General features: G+C 39.3%; 1 protein-coding gene across 2 annotated transcripts in view; it reads left to right on the forward strand.

Moving 5' to 3' along the window:
• The window catches only part of MNAT1 (MNAT1 component of CDK activating kinase), a 124818-nt gene that overhangs the window by 13396 nt on the left and 86518 nt on the right, over nt 1-24904 (forward strand). For both annotated transcript variants that reach the window (XM_042799032.1, XM_042799033.1), the window contains exon 2: nt 24735-24887. In XM_042799032.1, coding sequence (XP_042654966.1) covers nt 24735-24887 — 153 coding nt within the window. The remainder of the gene's footprint in view (nt 1-24734; nt 24888-24904) is intronic.

Consider the following 24904-nt stretch of genomic DNA (forward strand, 5'->3'; position numbering starts at 1 on the left):
AAGTTGGAAAGAGCAACCTTACATCTTGGTTCTTGGCAGGCCATGCACATTAACTGTAAGGAAAACATGTAATGCCCAGGCTATATATTGTGCAGGCTTGTTAGAGGAATAACATGACATTGAGGCCTCTACCCACTGACTTAGTTGACATAAGGTAATGGCTATCGAGGGGGGTGGATGGGGAGGAGCTGAGTAACAGCCTGATTGCATAAGCCTTTTTTCCAAAGGAAACCGGGCTAACATAATGTGGAGGTGTAATAAATTTATATCATAGTGCATGACCACAAGAGGGATCAGACCACTTGAATTTTCACTTTTGCGTGTTTGGTTCTGCATTCTTTCATGTAGTTTGGTTATGGGTGTTTTACATATGGAGATTTTAATTGTCCAGCTTGCCAATCATAATACTAGAAATCTAGTTCAAACAATCTAGGCTGATGTCTCTCTGTTTTCTGTCACAGGACGTTTTCTTGGTTTCAGTCTCTGCAGTAAAAATAAGGCTGTATTACTGCATGAGTTTGATAGATAGTTTTACATTTCTACTTGCACAAGAAATTATGTCTTATTGTTTGCTAGGTAAGACTTCATTTCCAATATTCTTGTTATGTCTTTTTAAGTGAATATTTTTAAAAGATTACTGTGCCATTAAGTGAGTTCAGAACCTGTACAGTCCATTTCATACGAGCTTGATCATTTGAGCCTGATTTCTAGCTTTCTACCAGTTTCCCTCTTCTTGAACATCAGCTGTACTATTGGCAAAATTATACAAGACAAATGCTGATCTGAAAGTAACCATTCACTGAATGTAATGGACCACAATCACTTTCTCTTACACCTAATTAGTTCAACATTTTATTTTAAAATCCCTATGTTTTTTAGGGATAGTAGCAAGATGCAAAGTTGCCTGAAGGAGAATTGCCCCAACTTCTTTCTACTCTGTGTCCTTCCTTCACAAATATAGAAGCAGCTATATCATTGAAAATTTAATGAAGCTTTCATCAATATAATGCTGTGCCTCTACATTCTCTGAAACGTATACATATTTAATGAGCTTCTAATTCTAATTTCAGGTAACAGGAACAACTGAATATAACCATAAATCTGATTTGTTTGTGAACAGCATGTCCCATGTAATTTATAATTCGTAAAGTCGTCATTGATGACCAGTGTGGTGAAGCACGGAAGAGTTGTACATCTGAGCATCAAGCAGCTGCTATTTAAATCAGCTTTTGACTGCATTTGTTAGTTTGTTAAAAATGTTTTGTCTCAAACCTTTTTTTTTTTTTTTTTTTTTTAATTAAAAATCAGCCTCAGGAAACAGAAGCAATGACCTTAAAGCAACGAGACTGTTGTCAGTGTCATATTTGAGTATTTCTGTTTTGGTTTTTTTTTTTTTTTTTTTCTCTTTTCTAATTCTTAGCAAGCCTAAGGTTAGTTCCTTAGTTAAAAACTACAATAGTAGGAAAAGATTTTGGATGTGTGGGAGAGCTGGTAATACTGAGCAAAATACAGAATTGTGTATAATTAATTACAGAAGATGGACATGGGCTAGGAATAACTGTGAAAATACCCTACTGCACTTTGGACAGTCTCAAGATTTCTGTGAAGCATCAAATGTTGCACTGCTAGGCTTGACTGGAAGAAGCAACAAGGCTTGTTTTGCTCTTTCTTACTGGGAGTGAATCATAATGCTGAAAAGACAGTATTGTTTACCAAATTTTATGCAGTAACACCACCTATGAGTACATAATTACATTTTCAATTAGAATAAGAAAACATTCCCACTGAAACATCATTTTGGTCATGTGAAAATACTTTATTACTCTATCTACATTATTTAATTTATGGTCCTTTTATTGTTTCTCATAATCATAATTGACACTTATCCATTAATATTTAATTTTTGTTTTGGAGGTTAATTGCAGAAAAAGGCCGTATATGATGTGATGCCACTGAATATAGAAACATAAAATTTAATAACCAGAAACATTCCCTACTACACATAGTATTGCCTTTGTAATAATACAAAAGGCAATGTAGAGAATGGTATTCACTCCACCCCCTTTCTGGGCAGTATGCAATTTTCTGTTTCATCTATTAAGCTTTTAAAAAAGAAATCATAATATAGTACCAAGAGAAAGCTACACTTGCATGGCACGTGTTAGTATCCTGCTTGCTTTTCACTGTTCTTTTCTTGCATTAACTTACTTGGAGCATTTCACTAGCAGAGCTAATCAGAATGTTTTCTCACTTATTTTTCTAATCCAAATTTTTATGCACATTCTATCAGCCTTGCAAATGGAACACTATATGCTGAGCGTATTACATGGATGCTCTTACTGGTTCAGGTATGTATAGCAGCCCCAGAATTTTATTCAATCTTTAGCAAGTCTTAACACTTTGACTGTCACGGTCTCCTTTTAGAGAAGACCAAGAGAAGTTTTTGGACTGGCATCTCTTGGGAGGTGCAGCTCTGGAGCCGGCGTCCTCGGAGCTGCCAGTGTGCCGCCCTCAGAGTGGCACCGGCACAGGCTTGCGGGGAGTCTCCGGGAGCGGTCGCGGGCAGCCAGCTAGAATGGGGCAGGAGGAATCTGCCTTTTGTCTCCTCAGACAGCCCTGCCCTGCTGTGGTTTGAGCCCTTGCCTAGAGGAACCTGTAGCAAATGCACTGCAGGCAGCAATCCCTGCAGCAGGCTGGGTTGTGATCCCTGGTCCTGATGGTTCCCCAGTCCCTAGCGCACGTCCCCGCAAGAACACTGCTTCTCTACCTTCTGAATTCTACCCTACCTGAGTTTTAAGGCTTTCAGAGACTCTTTCCTTGCTAGAAAAGATGTGGTGTGGGCAAGTAAATCTGGTATCTCCTGAAATAGGAAAGAGAATTTACTTGCTGTACTAGTCTGTTCTAGGCATTTCATGCTGGGCAATGTCAGATATGTATCAGTAATAGACACTTCCATTGTGTATTGATTTATGTATTTACTGAATTTATGATGGCTAATTAAAAAGTACAAATTTCTAATTAAAATTCTTGTTTCCTAGCCAATTAGGATGCAGAGCAGTACAACAGTGGAACAGATGAAAGAACTACATTAGCAACACTGTTGTTTCAAAAGACTAGCTCAGTTCATCAGGTGCTTGAATGCCAGGGTAGCCTCACTCATGCAAGTAGCCCATAGAAACAGTGAAACTCCTCATGTGACGATTATTTTTAGGATCAAAACCATACTATTTATTTTCACTTCTAAAAAACGTACATCAGTTTTTCTGACAGTTGTTTTTCTGTCAAATAGTCTGTGTGTTAAGTAAACACAGACAAACAGTTTATTTAAGATAAGTCGATGGCAGTAGATTTGGAGTTTGTCTTAATACAGTCACTTTTCATATTTGGCTTTGACTATTTATAGTAGAAGCTGAAGGTGGTTGAGATGAGGGAAGAGGTGTGAATGGTGTTTTTGGTTCTTACCAGTTTAGGGGTCTTAAGTGGGTGCCCCTCATCATCTTCTGAGTGACATCAGATCTTTTACTTGCCAGTCTTCAGCATTGACCTCTTTTGATTAGGTCAGTTTTTGACGAAAGACTGTAATAAATGTACTAGTCCAACTTCAGTCCAATTTCATGGTTTTTTTTTTTTTTTTTTGGTGCAGGCTTGGAAGGGCTACTTTAAAACTTTATTTATTTTCCTTTCCTATTATCTGTTTTTTAAAATTCGGATTCTTTAAAGATAAGTTGAGTATTTTTACCTGCGGTCTCTTGAGATGTGTGTACATTGCATATAAAAGCTACATTCCAAGCTTTGTTTTGGAGTTTAGCACCCAGAAGTTAGAAAATGCCAAAAAAATGATTCCTTGTTCAATCTTAGCTTGATTCCTCTGTATATATGGTAGTATAATATTATTGACATAGAATGCTGTTTTTCATCTTGCAGGACCGGTTTTGTACCATATTCAGAGAATATTTTGTTCACTTATTTTCAGGACATTATCAAGCATATGCAATGAATAAGAGGATCATTGATTTCTTCTTTTTCTATAGTGCTCAGTGTCCCTGGATATAAAACCTCTTATGCCTATGTACTTCTGTGATATAAAACCATTGCTACCTCTACCTTTATGATGAGAAAAATCCTCATGATTTTACAGGGATCTCTAAATTTTGAAGTGTGCTATAAGGGGAATGTTAGAATTTCTTTCCCATTTACCCTTCATCTTCAAACATACAAACTGCCTCCACATCAAACAAAAATAGCCTTTTGAGAGCTTCATAATGAAAAGTGTTAAACTTTGACTATGCCAATCCTATGAATAGCTGTCGGGCATTCCAGAAAAGGGCATTTGCATTAGTTAAGGTCATTATATTTCAGCTTTGCTCTGCAATATAGTTTTAGAGTTCTTTAAAAGGTTTTATTTTGTGTTACAACATTGAGCTCATAGATGACCGAGTTGTGCAACCTAGTGTTTGGGCAGGTAATAATCCATTGGATCATCTCAGTGCTACTGAGCAAGATTAAAACTGAAGTTTTGATCCTGGGGGAAAGTAGGTGTAAAAAGGAACAGTAGAGTTTCAAAAGGAGTGGGGTTATTAGGGGCATGGGTTTTTTTCCCTTTGTTCCACCCCCCCATTTTTCTGTTATGCTTTATTGTCCAGCCTCTCATACAGTTGTATCGATGCATCCAAGGGGCAGGAAGCTGCAATGCCAGTGCAGGTACAGGGAGGAGCTGGGGATACACAGCAGCAAGGCCTGTTTGGCCACCAGAAAAAGCCTATTATGCAGCTGCCCCTCTGTGTCTTTTCCTTGGGTCCTCTGTGTGTTTTCTGAGGTACTTCAGCAGCCATGTGCCTTCACATGCAAGTTTTGTCTATACATTCATTTTTAAGATAAATCATGCACAGAACAGTTGCACTTTGCCAAGCATCTGTGATTGTGCCCTTTCAGTGGCATTGTTATGGCTTGAACACCAAACATTATGACTCTTCCCACGTTTTGCTTCTAGCACATACGAGCCTTGTGACTGGCCTTGTTGGTATAAAATATTTTTATGCTTTGTACATGAAGACATCAGACATCATTGGTTGTACCTTTTATGTATAAAGGTTACAGGAAGAAAAGATGAGCACTGGTGTGGTTAAAAAAAAAAAAAAATACTGGCTATGTGTGTGTGGTGACTTCCACTTGAGTCTCCATGGTCACTCCAGCTAACTGAAGTCCAGATGTTCCCTGTGACACATGCCTGCCCATCCTTGTGTTCCTACCCTTTTTTTTGGTACTTAAGCCTGAACCAGTTCAGGAAGGTGATCCATTTTAGGGTTTTAGACTAGGTATCATCTGAATTAGCTCCTTGTATGGCTCCTGGGCACGTGTGCTATTGTACAGGTATTAGGACTTGAATATGGGGTGGGGAACTCTGGCAGCCCAGATTTAAAAGTGGTATAAGCTACTGTAGCACCAGACTTTACCTTGCACTTGTAGTAGCTGTATGTGATGCCAATAAAAATAAATAAATAAATCTCCATATTAGTTACTTGTATGTGTCTTTGTTGGTAGCTTCAGTGCTGTGCCAGGACGGTGCTGTCTTGGTGGCATTCCTACAGCATAAAGTGGTCAGGTAGGTGTGTGGCAGCCATGCAGAAAAAACCCTTTGATCTCTGATGATGGCATGCAATTTCCCCAATACATACTGAGGGAGTTAAGATGTTTGTTTAGCTGACAGCCTGAGCGTGCAGAGTCTCCGTTTTTCCTTTGCTCAAAAACCGTATAGCTTGCATTTGGATTTAGCTTAAACAAATTGCAAGGAACTGTCTCTTCATGTTATGTAAAGTTTATGTTCCTGAGAATAAAAGGATCACTTCTGGATTACTGGAAGTGTTGCAATTTGAAAAGATCTGTGCTGGGAGGGGTACAACTTTCTCCTTGAAGTGGGGAGAGTTTTTGGATCTATTCTCATTCAGATCTTTTCACAGTCCTTTCAAAGCTTGGGCAGGGGAATGTGGTTTACAGTGGCCTTCTGGCATTGTCACCAGTGTGAATGAGAAGCTGGTATGAGATATTACTTGTGAGGATGACTACTGCACAGTATCATACTTGATAAGAGTGGTGGTTTTAATTTTGCTTACTTCTCTACATAACTGAAAGTGAAGATAATACAAAGCAAAATCCGTTTCAATGATAGTGGGAATGACAGTGAAGCAAGTTTGATATTTGATGCATCACAACTGTTATTACCAAGCTGCTTTTTCTCCTTTTTTTTTTTTTTTTCCCCTTTTTTCCCCCTTTTTTTTTTTTTTCTTTTTTGGGCAGTGTTTATATTAGTAGTAGACAGAAAACCTTTCAGGAGTCTCAACTCATAGTTCTGTGCAGGTAAAGGAAAAATCCTTCATTTAGCTGTAGTCTAAAAAGCAAACAAATTTGAGCTGGGGAGGTAAAGAAAATGTATCTTCAAGATACAGGGAACAAGAAAAGCAGAATTTCCTTCTGAGTTAGTTGATAGTGTCTTGTGCTAAAGTGCTTGCTCAGTTTTATGTATTTTTCAGCAGAGCTGCAGGACGGGATGAGGAGTAAAGCTGTTAGAGCTTCATGGAGGGTAGGTTTAAGCAATTGGTGACTGCATTTGTGGCTCTTAATCTCTATATTGTTTTTCTTTCCCCACTTGGAGTAGAGTAGGTGGGCTGGTGTCAGGGCGTGTTTGTGCAGTATCAGAGAGTGATCGGGTGTGTGCAAGTCCTCTTTGTCCTCTGGCATGGGAAGCCATCCCACAACTTTGATCTGCAGTGTGTGCAGGTGGAGAGGAGGATGAGGAAAAGTCGTGCTCCTGAAAGTACTTTGTGTCCCTGGAGTGCTAAACTTGGGGTCTTTTCAAAGAGTAATAGATGCCTTACAGGTGAATCAGCCTTTTGTGCTGAGGGCCAGGTGCTTGACTTGTTTTCAAGCTGGCATGGCAGGACACACTGGCATTCATCACATTTGTAAACACTCCTCAAAGTTGGGGAAGGCTTTTGTCTTGTAACCGGTTTTCCTTAATGCTCTGGGAGTGACTGGCTTGACGCATTTTCCCCAGGTGGCATCAGCAGCCTATGAAATACAGAGGAAGCATTTCTACTGCGTGACCTTTACTGCAGGGTGATCTTCACAAAGGACAACCAAGAGTGAGTGTCTTTGTATTTTTGGTACTTTGCCCAAATATGTACACCTGTGACTCCAAAACAGGGAATGGAAGTCTCCATGTCTTGGACCAGTCGTTTGGGCAATGCAGTTCTTGTCCTTGTTTTTCTGCTATGTGTGAATTTGATGGTCATTCTGCAGAACAGGAAAAAGGTAACTTTAAGTGATAGAAGGATCATTGCTGGTATTGCCAAGTGGAACAGAGCAGGGTTGTAGACTGTTGTGCTGAGATTTATGTCAAGTTTAGGCTTTCACTTTTCTGAAAGAGTGGTCAAGTTTCCCTTTAATAATGTATTAGTCCTTTATAGCCTTTGTTTTTGAACAAAGACCTGAGAGTATTTGTCTGTAGCAAAGAACAAGTTAAAAGTAGTTCCTGGTGAGTTTTTTACAGTATTTGGTGTATGGCCTCACTGCTGGGGCTGCTTGCAGAGGGGAATGTGTAGCAGTCCTAGACCCCCACACTATGTTGCAAAGGAAAGCAAAAACTCCAGTTAAAGAGGAGTTATCCAATATATGTAATAAGCATTTTCTCAAGTGTCTGGATCTGTCTCTTGATTTTCTTTTCTCCTTTCTGTGCAGTGTTTTTTTGTTTGCTTGCTTTCAGTAGACCCTTGTCTTGCGGAGACTGATCTTGCAAACGGTAATGAACAGAGTTTTTGTTTACTGGTGATACCTGTGGGACTGTTCAAATAAGTATATGTAGCTGAATCCAAGGCCTCCTTGAAGACCACCAGCTATTGAGGTTTTGTTTCCCTTCCTTCCTTGAGACCTCTATTCCCAGAGGGACATGAAGCCACCTTACCTCTCCAGTAGTAGCTGCCTGAAAGATTAGGCCACATTTTTTTCACAGTAAAAAAGACCTGAACATATTCATATTTTGACATGTTATGCCTGAGAATGGCAAAGCAATGGTTTACACCTTATACGCACATTTTTAACTTACCTGTGATGAAGTATTGGGTTTTAACATGCCTCTTAAATGGGTATCTTGGGGATGGAAAAGGTGACTTAATTGTATATTGTCAAAACCAGATAACTTCTTTTGGCATGGCCATTTAACGGACCATTTAGCTTCACTTGAATCTGGTTTTGCTAAAGGCTACTAAGCAGAAATCACATGGGTTTCTCTCTCACTGTCAACTGTTTGCTGTGTAGGTGGGGGTACGATGCAGGTGCGGGTGACAGTTTGAACTGTTTGACTTTGTGCCCAGAGTGACAAGTGCTGCCTAGTAAGCAGAACCAAAACATACTATTATCTTATTAGTGCATTCATATCTTTATGCAATTAAACAGCATTGTATTTAAGCTGCCTCTACTATTCATGTTCCCACAGTTTTAACACGTTATAATTTAAAGCCCATGAGAATTTGACTGAGATTTAATTCCACGTATGTAGTCTGGGTAGTAGTTGAGTGTGATTGTGTGGTTGAGGGTGGCTGTCCTGAGGAGTGAGCGTGTTCCAGTCAGTATAGTCAAGGTCTTCAGCAACCAGGTAAGAGGGAATGACCATCAGGAAATACTGCTTTGTGGGGGAGAGTGTCTTTCTTCTATGGGAGCACTTTCAGGTAAAAGGTGAAAATTGATCATCTTGGTATTTGCAGTAAATTTACATAAGGGCTGATCAGCAAGGAAGTTCCCTTCAGGTGTTTAATAATGCTGATTTTTGCAGTTCTTGAAGAAAACCCATTATTTCACAGGTGCCTCGGTTCCATCGCTTGAAAGTTTTGCAGCCAAGTACTTGGCAGTTCTGGAAATGATAATATAAATTCCTATTAGAGGTGATATTTTGGGGTGGAGTATTCTTTTGAGTAAGCATATATGTCTTTAAACCATCTGAGTCATGTGTTCTATGTTTTAATACAAAATGGTTTTGAGGACTCAGCGTTTGGGGTGGTGGTGATACGGCACAAAGCATAAGGTGACATGCAAAGGCCTCCTAAAAGGAGGGAAAAGAAGTGAGAATCTTAGTACATCTGATCACTGACTTAATTTACGCATTTATTTATTTCTAGTGACCCCATCAACCCCCGTTGGCAAGCTAAATAGGGTAGGGTGATGGTTCCAGTTTTGGGGCTGACATCTCTCCTGTCCCAGTTAACTAGGATGTTGAGGGAAGATGGTAACGGTAGGGCAGCAGGTAATGGTTACTCTTCACCAGTATAGACAGAGGTGTGCTTTTTTTCTGTGTTGAGTTCAGTCATCTCGGGAATGTGGCCTGATCTTTGATTTTCATGACCAACTGTAGCATGTTTTTACTGAGGAATTTTGTTCGACTGGTTAACTTTGTACATTGGATTCAGGTCATGCTGCAGTGGGTGTCACCAAACTTGTTTTACAGTTTTTTCCAAGGAAAACACCCAATATGGTGTTTTCTGCCCTGGGTAGGCTGATAGGCTGTAAATGCAAAAGGCTTTAGTGGTTTTTCAAATACTTCTGTTGCTCAATGGCACCATCAGTCATGAACAGCAGCCTCTGCCATAACTAGATTCTTTTCAGCGTTTAACTGTTGAGTGCATGATAGCTGCACTAGCCAGGGTGCAATCTTCAGTTTCTACAAACAACCCATCTCTTTCTTCTCTTTGGATCCCTTTTTTAATTTTTGACTAGTAAATTTGGCTTACACCCTTTGTGGAAGTAGGTAAGATGATCACTTTTCTGTAGCATTGTAATGTTTCTTGGAGAAAATACTGGTAACAGTAGAACACCTTTATACCTCTATCCAAAGTGGTGTATGTGGTTTTAAGTGATGGACGCAGCTTGGATTGCCCTTTAGATAAAGGTTGCAAAATTTAAAGAAGTGGCTTAAGTTCATGGGGATATGAAAGCTTTAGAGAACTTGCTAGAATTGTCTTATATATAGGAGGAGTGTGGATTTAAATGAAGTCGACTGCTAATCATAGGTATTGGTGATGAGTTGAAGGACTGTATTTTGCAAGGACAGAGTATGGCAAGAAGGTCTTTTTTGCACTCATAACTGAATCAGAGAAGGACCTTCATTTTTTAGATGCTAGTTTAATCTATAAAGCGGGGAGCGAACCTTTAAATGGGAGAAGCCATCTCTGTAAGCATGTTACAGAACAGTCATGGACCTCAGCACACAAGTAACCACCTACCCAAATGTTTGCCACAGTGCTGAGCCTGTGCTTTCAAATCTAAAAAATTAAAATTTCACACAATTGTTCTGAAAACTAGCCCCTTAGTCCTGGCAAAAGGAGTCTTGTTTGTCCTGGTTATCCCTGTTGGACATTAAGGACAGTTTGTGCATTCAGCTTGCAGGATTGAGCCCAATAATTCGTAGCAATACATAATTCCATCAAATAGTGAGAGTAGATAATTCACAGTCTGCGGTCTCCTTCGAGGTTATTTTTTGAGTAGAGAGAATTTTTATCTTTTGTGCATAATCAGTTTGCTTTGGCCAAGAAGGTTAAACGTGGATGGTGTTAAGTGGGTCCCCCCATCATTTCAGCAACTGGAAAGGTCTTTGTTTTCTGAAAAACTGATCCTTTGCTTTTTTGTGTTTCTTTACTGCATCCCCCAATAGCCAATTTCTAGTGGCTATTGCTTTGTTGGAGGGTCTGCGGAATCAAAAATTCATTTGTAAAACAGGTATTTTGATTGAAAGTGGGTTTAAAGAAGAAATCCTGTCATTATCATGTCTAAGCTTATTATTTGAATGAGGCTATAGAAAAAATGCAAAAAGGATAAAATTCTGCTTTCAAGGACTTTTGATCTTCCTATAAATACGTGCTCAAGGGGTATAGTCTCCTGGTTTGTTTTAATTTGACTGCTTTTAGTGGCACTAGATAATATCAAGTGTTTACTGTGTGTGATTTATATGGATAAGGAAAACACTATACTGTTTCTCAAACCAGGAACAATGTTCTTTACACGTGGCTTCAATACAGCTGTTGTGAGCCTAAATAAATGCTGCTTCTGAATATGTGTGCAGATCCCGTATAATTATGGAGCAGTGTGGTGTTTATGAGAGAACCTGCAGCATTGTTGAATGTTTCTCAGCTGATGTTTGGATAAAACAGATAAGCTCAAATATTGTCTGGGACTGATCATCTGAAACTTGGGCCAGATTTCCATTTCCTTACTTGTTTCCAGTGGCTCTTTGCTTAATCAGTGGGACTAGTGGGCTATGGTGCCGTGCAGCACAAGGCTGTAGCTGGTGCTAATGGTGGGTTTTGGTTGTCTGCTTGATATTTGCAGCTGAAGTAGAGAATGGAAATTTTGAGAACTTCTTTTTCACTTAATGTTATGCAGAGATCAGAATGAACAGAAGTTTTCTGCAAAACAAATAAATTGTACCAGTTCTACAGAGGGTGGAAGGTGTAGTTTATACTGAAACACACATTCAAAAATACTACTTCCAAGCTATTTACACACACACATAATGAGCCACACACAAATGCCCAACAAATCTGCACTGAGTTTGGTGTTTATGCATGGGAGGAACTCCACATAATGAAGAACAGATTTGTGGGTATTTATCTGACTTCATATTGTTAGACAACGATCTGATCATGATCAGTTTAGCAATGTGGGGAGACAGCTGTGTGTCATCCTCCCCGTATCCTCTGCAGTCTCTCATCCGGGTGTCTGCATCCAGTGCTGAATAACTACACTGGAGTGTTCTGTTTTCTGTGGTTTGTGGCGTTAACAAGTACTGATATAAATACAAACAATAATATAATTTATTTTGCTATAATCATTTTTTTGCTTTTGTCTTTTTGCTCCTCCATTAATACACGTTGTCTTGCTTCTTGCTCCCACATTGTGCAACTGATTCTCCTCATTGTCTTTCCTACTAAAAAAATATTAAAAGAATGAATATGCATCACAAATTTTCATCACGATAAAATTGTTTGAAATGTGCTGCAACTTGGAGAGAATAGTTTGTGCTCTGTCTTTGGTATGGTGAGTAATGTATTTGTTTACTTAGACTCCTGTTTGATAACCTGTGAAGCTACCTCCAACTTCAGTGAAATAGGGCTGGGTTTCTATTCCCTACAATCTGTAAGAAATGTTTGAGATGCCAGCATAGATAATGAAGGTCTGACACATCCTCCTTATTTTTGTTTAATACCTTCCTCTAAAAGTAGTTGCATTGAACGTGGCCTTACCATTTTAACATCAAAAAGTTTGCATGATGTTCACCAACTGGTTTAATGTACTAAAATAGCAATGGCCATTTATTTTTAAGTTTGAGGAAAGAGCTTTTTTTTTTTTAATGATTAAATTTATAATGCAAAAAAAAAGTTCCCTGCCAGGCTTTAAGTATGTCAGGATCTCTGCCACCTTTCAAAAGGAAATTGCAGTCTGACCTGCGCAATGGCCAGTGTGGGATGGGGGGGAGGTTTTGGTGCATTTTTCCTTTCTTTTTTCAATAAGTCAAAGCATTATTTGTTTTTGAGATTTGTTTCACTGGCCACGTGTTGTATGTTGTAGGGTATTTCAAGACATCCCTGAAATATTTATCATGCTGTGTCCCACCAAGAATGTAATCTTAAGGTCTCCACTGTTTATGAAGCACAGTCTATATTTTATCTCATGCTGAGAAAAGATGTGATAATGGTTGTTTAGGGATTATGTGAAAATGGAGTGAGGAATGACCCTTAAAAATTGGTAGGAAGTAGGAGATTCCCAAATGAGACTAGGGAGGCGGGGAAGCTGTTTGAATTACTACTGTTTGGATTTTTCTAATGAATATTTCCTTTGCACCTATACTGGTGAAAATGGAGATTGGTGAGATAAAGAAGCTTTTCAAGAACATGCAATAAAAATTCGTTGGGTTACAGAAACTAAAACAAAACTTGTAACTTTAGTAACTTGCCTTTATTAGTGCTGTGGTTTCAGAGGCTGCAGCCACAGAGCATGATAAGGTGCCTGTGATGCTGAAGATAATTAGTAGATCAAAAGTGCCGGCTCTGGGAGTGATATGACTTAAATGAGCTTGAGGCACAAAGCTTGCGGGGACACTCCTAAGGAAGCGATCCATTGCAACAAGAGATGCCTGCCTAGTAAAGAATGAACCCAGGCCCATCCCCTTTATCTTTAGCTTATGAAACAAGTAGATTTATCAAAACCTTAGTGCTGGGTTGCAGAGTTTTGTGTGGCCCGTGGCACTTTTGGGGCAAATGCTCTGCAGATTTCTCTGAACAGTCTAACACATGGCTCTACAGAAATGCAGGGAATGGCCCCGGGGGTCCCTTGCACCACTGGCTCTCTGTGTGATTATGTTGAAGTGAACTTGTTCAGCAAGCCCAGAATAGTTTGTTAGATTTTTTTTTTTTTTTGTATTATATATATCTTGCATATCAAAGATATATTTTTTTCCCTACGTTTTCAAAAATAGAAATACACAAACCTTTCACTTTTTGCAAGTGGATGTTTGGTTTTTTTTTTTTTTTTTTTTAAATGCCAGTCTGTCTTTTTAAAAGACACTTGCCCAGGCTTATTTCTTTAAGGATTAAGTCTGTATTTGGATGAAAGATGGCAATAAAATGTTATTGAGCTGGGTTTTTTGTTTGTTTTTCTTTCTTCTGATGAGATTTTCTGCAACTTAATGTTAAGAATGATTTAGACTCTCCTCTGTAAGGTATTTAAGGACTGGGTAGAGATTATTCTTCCTTCTCTGACATCCAGCTATTCAAATTGTAATAGTAAAGGCAACAGAGATTTAGCAAGTCATTCTAAATGGTGCTTTAGGGCAGGAAATAAATAATGCCCCAATCAGTTGAAATTCCAGTAGGGAATTGGGATATGGTGTAAAATTACCTACACTAGTCTGGAAGACCGGTGTGTTCTCAACAACAAAAATACTACTGAGTCCTTAGTATTCGAAGGCTATTGGTGCTTTTGGTTTGACTGACTGAAAAGGCAGCAGTCTCAAGAATCAGGTTGTTCCCTAAGGCTGTGTGGGACTGATGAAGAAGAGGGAGTGATGATTTGTTGAGTCATGACCACCACCTTTTGCTGCACAGAAGTCATTCATCTAAACTTGTTTTACTTGTGAGCTGAGGTATGGCATAGTACAAGGTGTACAGAAATACGCATCAGCTAATATGTACTTGCTACCAGAGGATTTTTTTACATCCTAGTAGAATATATATCCATATTAAATTACACATTAAACTACATGCACTATCTGAAATAAGACAAGCTGAGAATGCTTACTCTCTAGTTTTCTGCTGTGCAATAGTATCAGCTATTAAAGACAAGCAAAATGGTATGATCTTACCTCTTCTTTTTCCATAAGGTGAAAGAATTGATCCAAGTGAATCAAGTTTGGATCTCAGACATGTGCATATTATGGTTCATGCCAGATAAGATAAATTAATTGGTTATTGATAAAAGAATATGAATCTGTGTAATTTATGAAAGACTGCTCTAGACTGATGGTTAGGAGCTATTTCTGTTACGAGCAGAAGCAGCAGATGCAAGAACACGTGTATCATGAATGTTGTCCTTTAAAAAATATTCTCAGTATTCAAAGATGCATGTAACACTTCAGTATCTTCACTTTCCTTTTTTATTTTTCTTCCTGAGTTGTTGTCTCAGAGTTTCAGGATTTAGAGCATGTAGCTAGGACCATAGATAGGACTGGAGGCACCTTGGTTATCAAATCTAGTTATCTGTTGAAGACAATCAGGTCAGCAGATCTTCCCTGTGAGCTTATAAAACTACATTTGAAACAAATTTTTGCCCTGTTACTTCTGTCGGAGGAAATTCCAAATGCTCACTGTTGTGGCTGGTAAAAACTAAATTTGCCAGTATAAATTTTTACACTAGTGGTTGGACTAGTAGTGTTTTAGTTTAAGCAGCTTTTTCTGCTGTTTCTCCTCTGAGAATCCAGTCTTCCCAATTTTGTGATCATCCTAGTTGCCCTTTCCGCATTTATAGTGTGAGGTCATCTGTTTCGAGTGTGAGTGACTGAACTACACATGCCATTTTGGGTGAAGTCTCCTCACATTCTGTGGATGATTCTGTCTTTCTGACAGCAGCAGCTCTTCTGATACATCCTTGGGTTGAATGTGGCTTTTCATGACTGCATCACATAGCAGAGGGACCATGAGCTATTATTTAATTGGTATAGGGGTGTCTCGTCCTTGGTGCTTTTTACGTGATGAGTTCTCAGTGATGTTGTGACTTGTTTCAAATGCATGAATTTGTTTTGTTCAGTTGTATTGCCTTCTGTTTCTATTGTGGAAGGACTTGCCTGTAAAGTAATCTTGTATGCTTTGTTTAAAATATTCTGAAATGATGTGACATACGTTTTGGGTCTTCGATTTTTACCAATTCTGAAAAATACTTCTTATCCTCTGTCTGCTACCCTACCTGTTCTTGCATTGCTTGTGTTGTAACTGTGCTTTGACTCACCTTTCTAGAGGTGTGTTGATCAAGCAGCTTTTAGGGTACCCTGAAATAATGACGGACACTTTTTGAGTTGTATTCTCTCTCCTTATACTTTTGGATCAACCTAAAGTAGCTGGGTATGCCATAAAAGCTTTGTAAGAGGGAAGGGAAGGACAAATTTTAATAAACAGCATTGGGTGCTGTTGAATTCAGAGCTTGGGAAGAGAGGAACAGCTTTTTATGGTCTCTTACCCAATGACTATCCATGATAACTTAGTTCTGGTGTCTTACTCAGACTGAAAGGACCTTTCTGGGAGTCCCTGGCCATGCTGGGCATCTCCACAGGTGTGATTTGCTGTGGTTACTTCCATCGACAGTGGTGAGGGGCCCTTTTCCAGGGGAAGTATTTCTCCTACAGTTGAGTCGTCTTGCCTCAGATGTTATTACCCAGTTTGTAAAGAATGTGGTGAATGCTGGGGAGGAGCTTTTATTGCCAGGGTTTTTGAGGATGTTATCCTACATCAGCCTAAGCTGTTCAGAGGTTGCGTGCTGGAGTGCTGTCCTCTTCCATTGCTTTACATAGACCCAGGTGCTCTGGTGCTGGTGCTTGTGCCACGGGCATGTTGGCAGTTGAGGTATCTCCCCCGACAAAGCCCTCGCAGTGTCAATACATGAGTGGAAGCTGCCTGAATGGGAGCATTGTTTGTGGGATGCCCTAACCTGTCTGAAGTCTGCAGCAAGTTTGGCTGCTCAACTTGTTGGGACCTGGAGTTCACTTGAGGGTTCTTTTAGTTCCGCTTTGAGAACATATCTGCAAAGCTGTGTAGGTACGTAGTGATGTTTACAAAAGTGCCTAACCCATGCTGCTGGGCACCTAACTGCATGGTCTGGTACTAAACACGGTTCCTGTTCCCTGTCCTCTTCATGCTTCAGCTTCCCTAATGGATCAGTCTTAAAGACGTCTGGCTTTCAGGACTTTCGCGATAGTGGTGTGATATGCTTGCTGTGCCTGGAATCTTATGTTTGACAACATCCCGCTTCAGCTTTCTCACCCTGGTTGCTCATTCCTACCTTCACTTTGTCCATTGATATGTGCTGCCACAAGCATTTGTGAACTATGTGGTGAACCAAATGGGAGATCATCTGGCTGAAGAATAACCCAGCAAATAACCACGTGGCTGGACAAATGTTTCTCTGGCCTGTGGGAGAGGACAGCAGGGGAAGAACAGCGTATGGCAGGGTGAAGGCAGATTACAGCAGCTTCTTTGGCATCAGTGCTGACTTAACAACTAAAAATACAATTTTGGTATTCCTAGACTGCATATATAAACTCAAGGTTGTTAGGAATTTTTCTACTCATGAGAATGGAGGTTGGTGTCTTGACCTTTGAGTTTGGTCACTCATTTCTGACAAATTACACCCACAAAAAAATCCAGTTGATTTTATTGTATCATAAACCAAGGTTTATGCAGGAGCTCCCGCACAGCACTTTGTCCTGGCAGATTGTTCTCTCAGTCTTTTCAAACCAAGCAAGCTTAGTGGTAGAAAGGACAGCTCTCCATTACATGTTGTTTTTTGAGTATTGACAGTATTTTCAGAGCTATTCAGAACATGGATGAAACAGTTATTGCTCCAACAGGCTGGGTTTTTTTCCCGTTTTTTTTTTTTAATTGTGTGTACATACACTCACACTGTCTCTCTGTGTTTGAATAACTTAAAGAAACTGGACTGTGTACTTTCTGTTTCGAGTGAAATACAAGCCTGTGCTCTTGGCAGAAATTTGGCTTAGTTCCTCTCAAAAGCTGGGAGAGATAGGTCAACATATGCAGATCATTCAACAGGTATGTTTGCAAGAGATTGGTAAAGGTTTTGATTTTTGAGAGAGTTTTAACACTTACATGTTTCCCATTGAGACTCCAAACCACTGTTATTTTTATTGGAAAACCTTGGTCATATGCCTGGTTCTCTTACAGATGTGTCTCTTAACTACTTACTTTCTGAGCTTAGACATGAAATATGGGAGTGTCTTGTGACAAGCCTTCAGTAATGTGGTCAGGATACCTTTTGAGTTTTTTTTTTTTTTTCCCTTTTCCTGTGAAGCTGCATTTCCCTGTCTTGCTTCTACATGCCATTGTTGCACTACAGAATGTGTTGAAAGTACAGAACAGAAGGTAGAAGCCTTGTTTTGGATCAAGTAGAGATTTGTCATGATTATTTTGGGTCCCAAAAGCATTTATTTTCTGTTGTCTGTGTTTTAGTTTTTTTTCAGTGTCATTTCTGGCCTATGCAGGTGTTTTATAAGATTGAGTAAGCGAAGGCTTAAAATACTTGAGTGTTGGTAAGACCTGTCGGCTCTGGGGGCAGTTCAGCTCGCACCATGGCGTAGGACTTTCTCACAAGGTAACAAATGGATACAGAAGGGAGCAATATGTCTTGTAAGGAGTTTGGTGTGTGATCTTAAACTTGTTAACGATAAGTATGTCTTGTGAGACAATGGGCAATGTTGAGCTGGATCATGTCTAAAACCAGTGCTGTTTCTGCATTTTAAACAGACGTGAAAAGTTTCGTAATTGTCTTAAGTTTGGGTGTGCTGTGGGCAGCTGCTAACCCCGATAGCTACCCAGTTTGATGGTTGTTGAGAACCCTGAAAACTTGCAAAGGTTCTCATTCAAAGAGAATAAAGCATAATAAAAGGGTTATTGACATAGTTGAATTATTACTTTAGTGCATGTGTTTGCCCAGTAGACTGTAATAGCTTTGAAGTAGTTGTTCTGGTACATTGAGTAAATTCTCAGTCGATTTTGGTATGCTTAGTCATTGTGAAAACACTTATTTCTCAATGCCACACAGCTGCTCTTGAAGTGTCAAGAATTGGCCTGTCAAGTATTGGCTCGTTGTTTGACCAAATTGACATAATTGTGATGTAAGACATGTTTTTTATGATTGTGTGCTTAATTGACTAGGCAGAAGTATCTCCTAAAGAATCACTTTTATTTAAATACCTATAGAAATATTTTCTCTGTACTGTGCAGAGTTAATATCATAAAAGTTTCTTCTCTATTTTTTTTTTTTTTCCTAGGAAAAAAGAAAAGGCTCATCTGTACTTGGATAAATGTGAGTTAAGTTTCAGTTTGCTGCAAACTCTCTTGTCAGGTCCAAGCCACTTGAAATGGTTTTGTAATGGAGATGTTGAAACACAATGGGTGGTAGAACTGTTTCTGTTTATTATAAATTGACTCAGTATGTCTTTTTTTGCTTAAAATGCCAGTCATTCAAGGCTGTAGTTCAACCACTACCTGGTCTGCTTTCTTTCTAGTGAGTGCAGTAGAGATGAACTGGTGTATCAGGGTATGTATAGGAGTGTTTGGAAAATAGGCTTAACTGTGGCTGAGTGTCTCCTAAATTTTTGAGATGTCTGGGCTCGTTTAACCTCCTCCTTTCTGCAATATGGAGCAGAACTCATCTGGAAGAGCAAAAATGAAACAAAAATATGTGCATGCATCCTTTTCCCAAAAGATACAAATAGTCTAAAAGAAGGATTGTATGCTCAGAATCTTGGCAGATGATGCTGAGAATTGACGTAATACAGATGTAGGCAGAGTACTGGAGTCTTCTTTTGGTTTTGCTTTGCTCTTTGAAGGAGAGGTTAAGATCAGCTCTCTGGAGTCTCAATACTTTTGAAAAAAAAAAAAAATGTTAGCAAAGTAATCTCTGAGATTTTGCTTTACAGTGCATGTTACTGTGGGTTGAATAGAGAGGAGCTGCAGACATCTGAAGATAGCTTATCGACAGTGTTTAAAACCCAGAAATTCTCATCTGTTCATAGATAGGAGCTGTGATTTCTGCCTGAAACCCCAAGATGCATTTTACTGCCATGAGGAGCTGTAATCTGTATGTGGCGCATGAGCTGCTTGTGAGACCTGTTTATTTACTAGTTGAAGACAGATCCATCGTGGGTTTTTCAGCCAAATAAGGTTTTGAGAGCATTCTCAAATTGTCTCCTTACAAGGTGAGGACAGCAAAATCCCCATTGGTAGGATTTCACAGAATCTGAACAGAAGAGGGAAAGAGTAATTGGTATCTTCTACTTCCAAGTCCCTCTGATATTTGGTCGACAGGGAAGAGATGGCCCAAAACACATAAGCAGCAGCTTTTGCCAAGTACTCGAATAAAGATTTCTGAGTTCCTGAAGCTGAGGTGTGAAAAGGAAAAAACTTTTTTGTTCCCAAGTCCCTACTCATCTGGGAGATACTGATTGCGTAAGCTCATTTATTCCGAGGCTCTCAGAAGCATTTGGTGTCACTGCAGTCATGCTTCTTTCTCTTTCCTCAATTTTTGGTCCCTAAAAAAACCTGCTTTTGCTCAGTTCCCTTAGCTTTTTGGATCACAGAGATCATCATTGCTGCAGATTCTGGGAGGAACCTGCCTTGTAGGCTATGGCTATTAGTCCATCAGCCTAGAAAATAAACCTGCAGTGATCAACTGCAAATAGTAGATGAACTCTTGGCTATGTAGCAGAAACCACTGTTGGTTATGAGGACTTGCTAGATGTACTGAAAGTTGTAAAATAAACCAGGTTTGACAGCTGCTCACTCCGAATTGGGCTGTTCTTGTCTCAGTTCAAGAAACTCTGTACAAGAACAGAAAATTGTCTAACCCAAGCTAAGCAAAAAGCCCGTGCATGTTTCTAGAAGCATCTTTGATTTAAAAATCTAGATGTCCTTCTGTAAACTTTTTCACACTTGTGTGTTTTCTTTTTTTTTTTTTTTTTTTTTTTTATGTTCCCTTGCTATAAATCAGGAGTCATTCAATTTCTCTAAGTAAATTTCCCTCTGACATCAGAATTGAGGAACAAGTGAAAACACAACTTTTTTGGATGATTCTTTCTATTCCATTTATTTGTAGTTCAGGTCTTGGCTGTACGTTGAAGGCTGTATTACTATTTTTTTAATCTAAACTTTTTTTTTTCTATAGTAGAGGATCATTTGTTCTCCGTGTTACTTGGTTATAAAAGCTGAAGAGGGACTTAGAGATTCTAAATATTTGATACTATTTAATAAGTATATCTACTAAAAATAGCCTTTGTAAAGAAGGGTAGTAACTCATTCTGTAATATTCCTAGTCAACAGAAAAAGCCATAAAGATTTTTTTTTTTTTCCCTGAAATGATTAATGGCTGCATATCAGAAGTCCTGCAAACTTTTGCTATAGTCAGCAGAATCTGAAATTTTGAAAGAAAGAATATCTTGGACTCCTGCTTGTGAAAATAGCTCTTGCTTTATTCTGTTCTGTTTGCTCTTTTGCTAGCCAAGCTAGAAAAGTAAGCAGCACCATCAAGCAATGCTAATCTTGTGAGCCATTTTCATCCATTTAGTGTCCAAGAGGCTTGGTTCCTTATCTGCCATCATCCCTCCATGAAGGGTATGTGTGCATGTGTGGGGAACGCAGGCTTGGGCACAAATCTTGTACCCTTTGAAGACACTGTCCAAAACAAACACTCAGTTCTAGTAAATGTAATTTAGTTGATAAATATCTAACAGTTTTCTGGAGAGGAACTTCTGCTTGTTTTCTGCAATGTACCAAAAGCATTGTTAGCACAATCCTGAAGTCCTTGAACACTGACATGAGGGCATGTAGTGCTATTTGTGCACTGATGGTGCCAAGCCATCTAGATGCTTTATTATTTGCTTTCCTCAATAATGTGGCATTATTCTAGACTGCTTAGAGACTGAGCTGTTTGTTTAATATTTCATGTAGATGAAAGAGAACAACAAGGCAGATCAAACCAGTGTCCATGGAAATGAAGATGAGCATACTGATGTTTCTTATCCTGGTGTGGAAGACCAGGAGGCTTTATTGTTGCTGGAGGTGTTGTGAGTGGTTTTGTTAGTGACATTATGAATAGTTCTCCTGTCATCCATGCACGTGTAACTCCATGTCCATTTTCTATTGATATCTTCACCCAGATTACCTATTCTCAGGATACAAACTTGAATCCAAAAGGTAATGAAAGATTTTAGTGCGTGTGTGAAATAGAATACCCATCACAGAGGTCATACAACCTCAATGTGAAGAGGAGAATCGGCAGTATCACCAAGTGTTTGTTTAGACCTCATGGAAAGCTGTTGTCTTCAGACATACTCAGTTTTGAACAACTGTATAGACCTGGCTTTTAAGCATGAACATTTGTCATTTTTACTTTATATATGTAGTATGTATGAATGCATAACATATATGCATATTAAAAATCACTGATTGAAGGTTTCTAATTTAAGAAAACACATGGCACCTGTTTTGGCCATGATTTGAAGGGAAGTTAAGCAGGTGTTTTGGTGCTTTACTCATTGGGGGAAAGCCATGTATGATGTGTCAGCCAATAAAAGATGCACTGAATGATGCCTTGCTTCTATGGTCAGACTGTCCTTATACAACGGCAAATGGAGAAGAGTTGGACTTGCAAAGAAATGGAAGGATCACCTGAATTGATGTGGTCTATGTGCCAGGAAAGAGCTCTGTAATGTCAGCTGTGGTGTTGGGGTGTTGCCTCATGCTGCCTGGGATGTCTGGCTGTTGCATGGGTTGGCTACTTTTGGTGAAGTCACACAAATTGCTGCATCTCTTTTATTAAAAAAAAAAAAAAAAGTCATGCTCTATTTTAAAATTTTACAGGGCAAGATAACATTTTTTTCAACTCATGCTTTAAAATTTTTATTTCAAGACATGAAATAATTTATTAAATCCATCTTTATTGAAATCTGCCTTCCTGGTGTTTACATATACTCTGAGTTTAGCAGTCTGCAGCAAAATCAAAAGGAAGGCATTTGAGAGGGATTTGGGAGATAGCTTTTTTCCTTCCGCAAGAATCAGATGGAAACATGTGACCAAACGTGCTTGCCATCACTGGAAAAGTGGCTGCAGTTTGTGGGAGCAAGAATGACAGACCTGCTAGGAAGTAAGGTTGGGATCTAACTGTGTATACTAAATCTATCTGGAGATGGAGAGGAGGCTGGATTTGGAGAGAGTCCCGGTCTGCCTTTGGCTTGTCCCATATAACCCCTGTTGAATTCAGAAGGAATTATCTATGAATAAATATAAGAGTGAATGTGCATGAGTGAGTGAGAATATGATCATCTGATGTGGGATTCCCATACTGAGGTGTTGACTCATCTTTTTTTGTATGGAAAGTTATTTTCCAGCCTTAGAAACACTGGTTCCAGATTGGGAAGACATTGAAGCACTTGTTCAAAGTGCTTTTCCAAGGAGGGATTTTTTCCATAGTCAAGTCCTGTGTAAACTTGAAATGTCTTCGATTTAGGGAAGGGCAGGGAGGGGAGGGGGGAAAGTGAAGTAAAGTAGTTTCAGGTGCTAATGTCTGTGCATAATATTTTGCACATGGAGACCCTGTTCTGTTGGTCCTTAGGCAATACCATGATTAAAAAAGCAATACAAACACCTGGATCCACCTGCCAAGTTCTGTAGCTTTACACTCCCTTTTCTATAACTTAAAAATAGGAAAGAGAAGGCAGGTTTTTTTTTTTTGTTTTGGTTTTTTTTTGTTTTTTTGTTTTTTTTTTTTTTTTTTTTAGCTGTGATTTGGCTTCTGTGTTGAGACACACATAAACAGCATGAGCTGCCAAAATGAAGGAGACAGTGAAACTGTCCTTATGTACTGGGCTGTTGCATGCACAGACAAGTTAGGGGAGGAAGGAGAAAACCCATTCCCTGCCTTGCCTTCTCTCTTGCTTTTAGTGTTGCTTCTGCCATAGTGGTGAGCTAAATTATTTTCATAAAGAAGTGTGCTTCTTGAATTGATGTCCCAGTAACTTCTGAATTTCAGGCCTAGTGTGCTAAAGTTTTTGATCTTTTCATTCTCAGGTAAACTGTATTTAAATGTGCTTAGTTTTCTAACTAAAGGAATTCTGGAGCAGGAAAATGTCCAAGTAAATTCAAGGTTTGCTCTTTAACATTGGCAGCTGCTGTGCAAGATGTATTTTGAAACTGTAGTTCTACTTGTGTTAACAAAAAAATTGCACTCTTTTTTTTTTTTTTTTTTTTTCCTTCCAATTGTAAGATACAATTGAGTTTGTTTTGCACTTTCTAATCTTGGAAACAGAAGCTGGGTAGAACTGGTTGGCTCTAGCTAGTTCTGCCTCCAAGTATTGGAACCAGTTTAGTTGGTGGTAGGTCAGTGGAGTGAAAGTTTTGTTTAAGATCCTTCGCAATCCCGTCAGTATTGTTTCTCTTAACTTGTTTAGCTTTTGTGCTGGGCTTGTGAAGGTACAATACAGCTTAGCCCTTAATACACAACTATTCTGGCTGCAGTATAGCAAAGTTATAAATAGACACCCCCTTGCCACCCCAGCAGTAGGAAATGACTGCAGCAGGTGTTGTCCTCTGCTAGAAATTTGCACATTATTAATACACAAGCACTTTTAAAAAAATTGGGTTTGTTGTCTGTTCTTCCTTTATTAAATACCAACTGACTGGTCAGCAAGTATATTGTTAAAATCTGAAATCTTAATGAAGACAAAAGAAATAAAACCAGAAAAGTATTTTTGGTTTATTTCTGTGTGGCCTCTGTATAAAGTATATTTTATGTTCAATTTTAAAAGTATGAACAGAAGGCACAGGAGAGCGCATAATGCAGGTTTCTGGTTAAAATGGCATTTTGATTCTTTTAGCAGTGTTGGGCTGGCGTTTAGCTCAAGTTGGTTACAGCTGTTGCTCCATTGTAGTACTGGTAGATGCTTGGAAGGCTGTGGGTAAGATTTGTATCCCTGCTTGTGCTGTATAGTACCTTGCACTGTGAATGGCATCAAGAAAATAGATGGGGCTTTTTGTACAGCAAGGTAGTGCTCAGAGTAAATAAGGGTATTGCAGTCTGGTCCATGCAAAATGAGTTTGATGGTGTCAATAAACAAGCTTCCCCTTGACACAAACCCCATCGTTGTGTTTGGATTAACTTTAGGTCTCAGCAAAGAGGCCAAGTTGTTTGGGCAAGGAGAATAAATACATTTGTGCTGCTGAGATTGTTTCCTTTCAGCCAGGGTGGAGAGCCCTTGCTGTCCTGCCACTATTGGGTGCTACTATTGAGTGAAATCAGGGGGAGATGTATTGCGTACTTAGTGTGTGCGTAAACAACAAGAAAGGGGGACAATCCTGTGTTTCAGTTACTGTTTAACACGTATCTGCCTTTATACGCCTTCCTTTCTCCTGAAGATGCGAGAGCTGTGTGGAACTGCTGTTTGTGAGAGGGGCTGGGAACTGCCAGGAGTGCGATACCCCTCTGCGGAAGAGTAACTTCAGGGTACAGCTCTTTGAGGATCCTGCTGTCGACAAGGAAGTGGAAATTCGGAAGAAAGTGCTGAAAATGTGAGTGTCACTAGTTA

This window comes from Tyto alba, unplaced genomic scaffold, assembly GCF_018691265.1.
Source record: "Tyto alba isolate M040663 unplaced genomic scaffold, T.alba_DEE_v4.0 Super-Scaffold_29, whole genome shotgun sequence".
Taxonomy (NCBI): domain Eukaryota; kingdom Metazoa; phylum Chordata; class Aves; order Strigiformes; family Tytonidae; genus Tyto; species Tyto alba.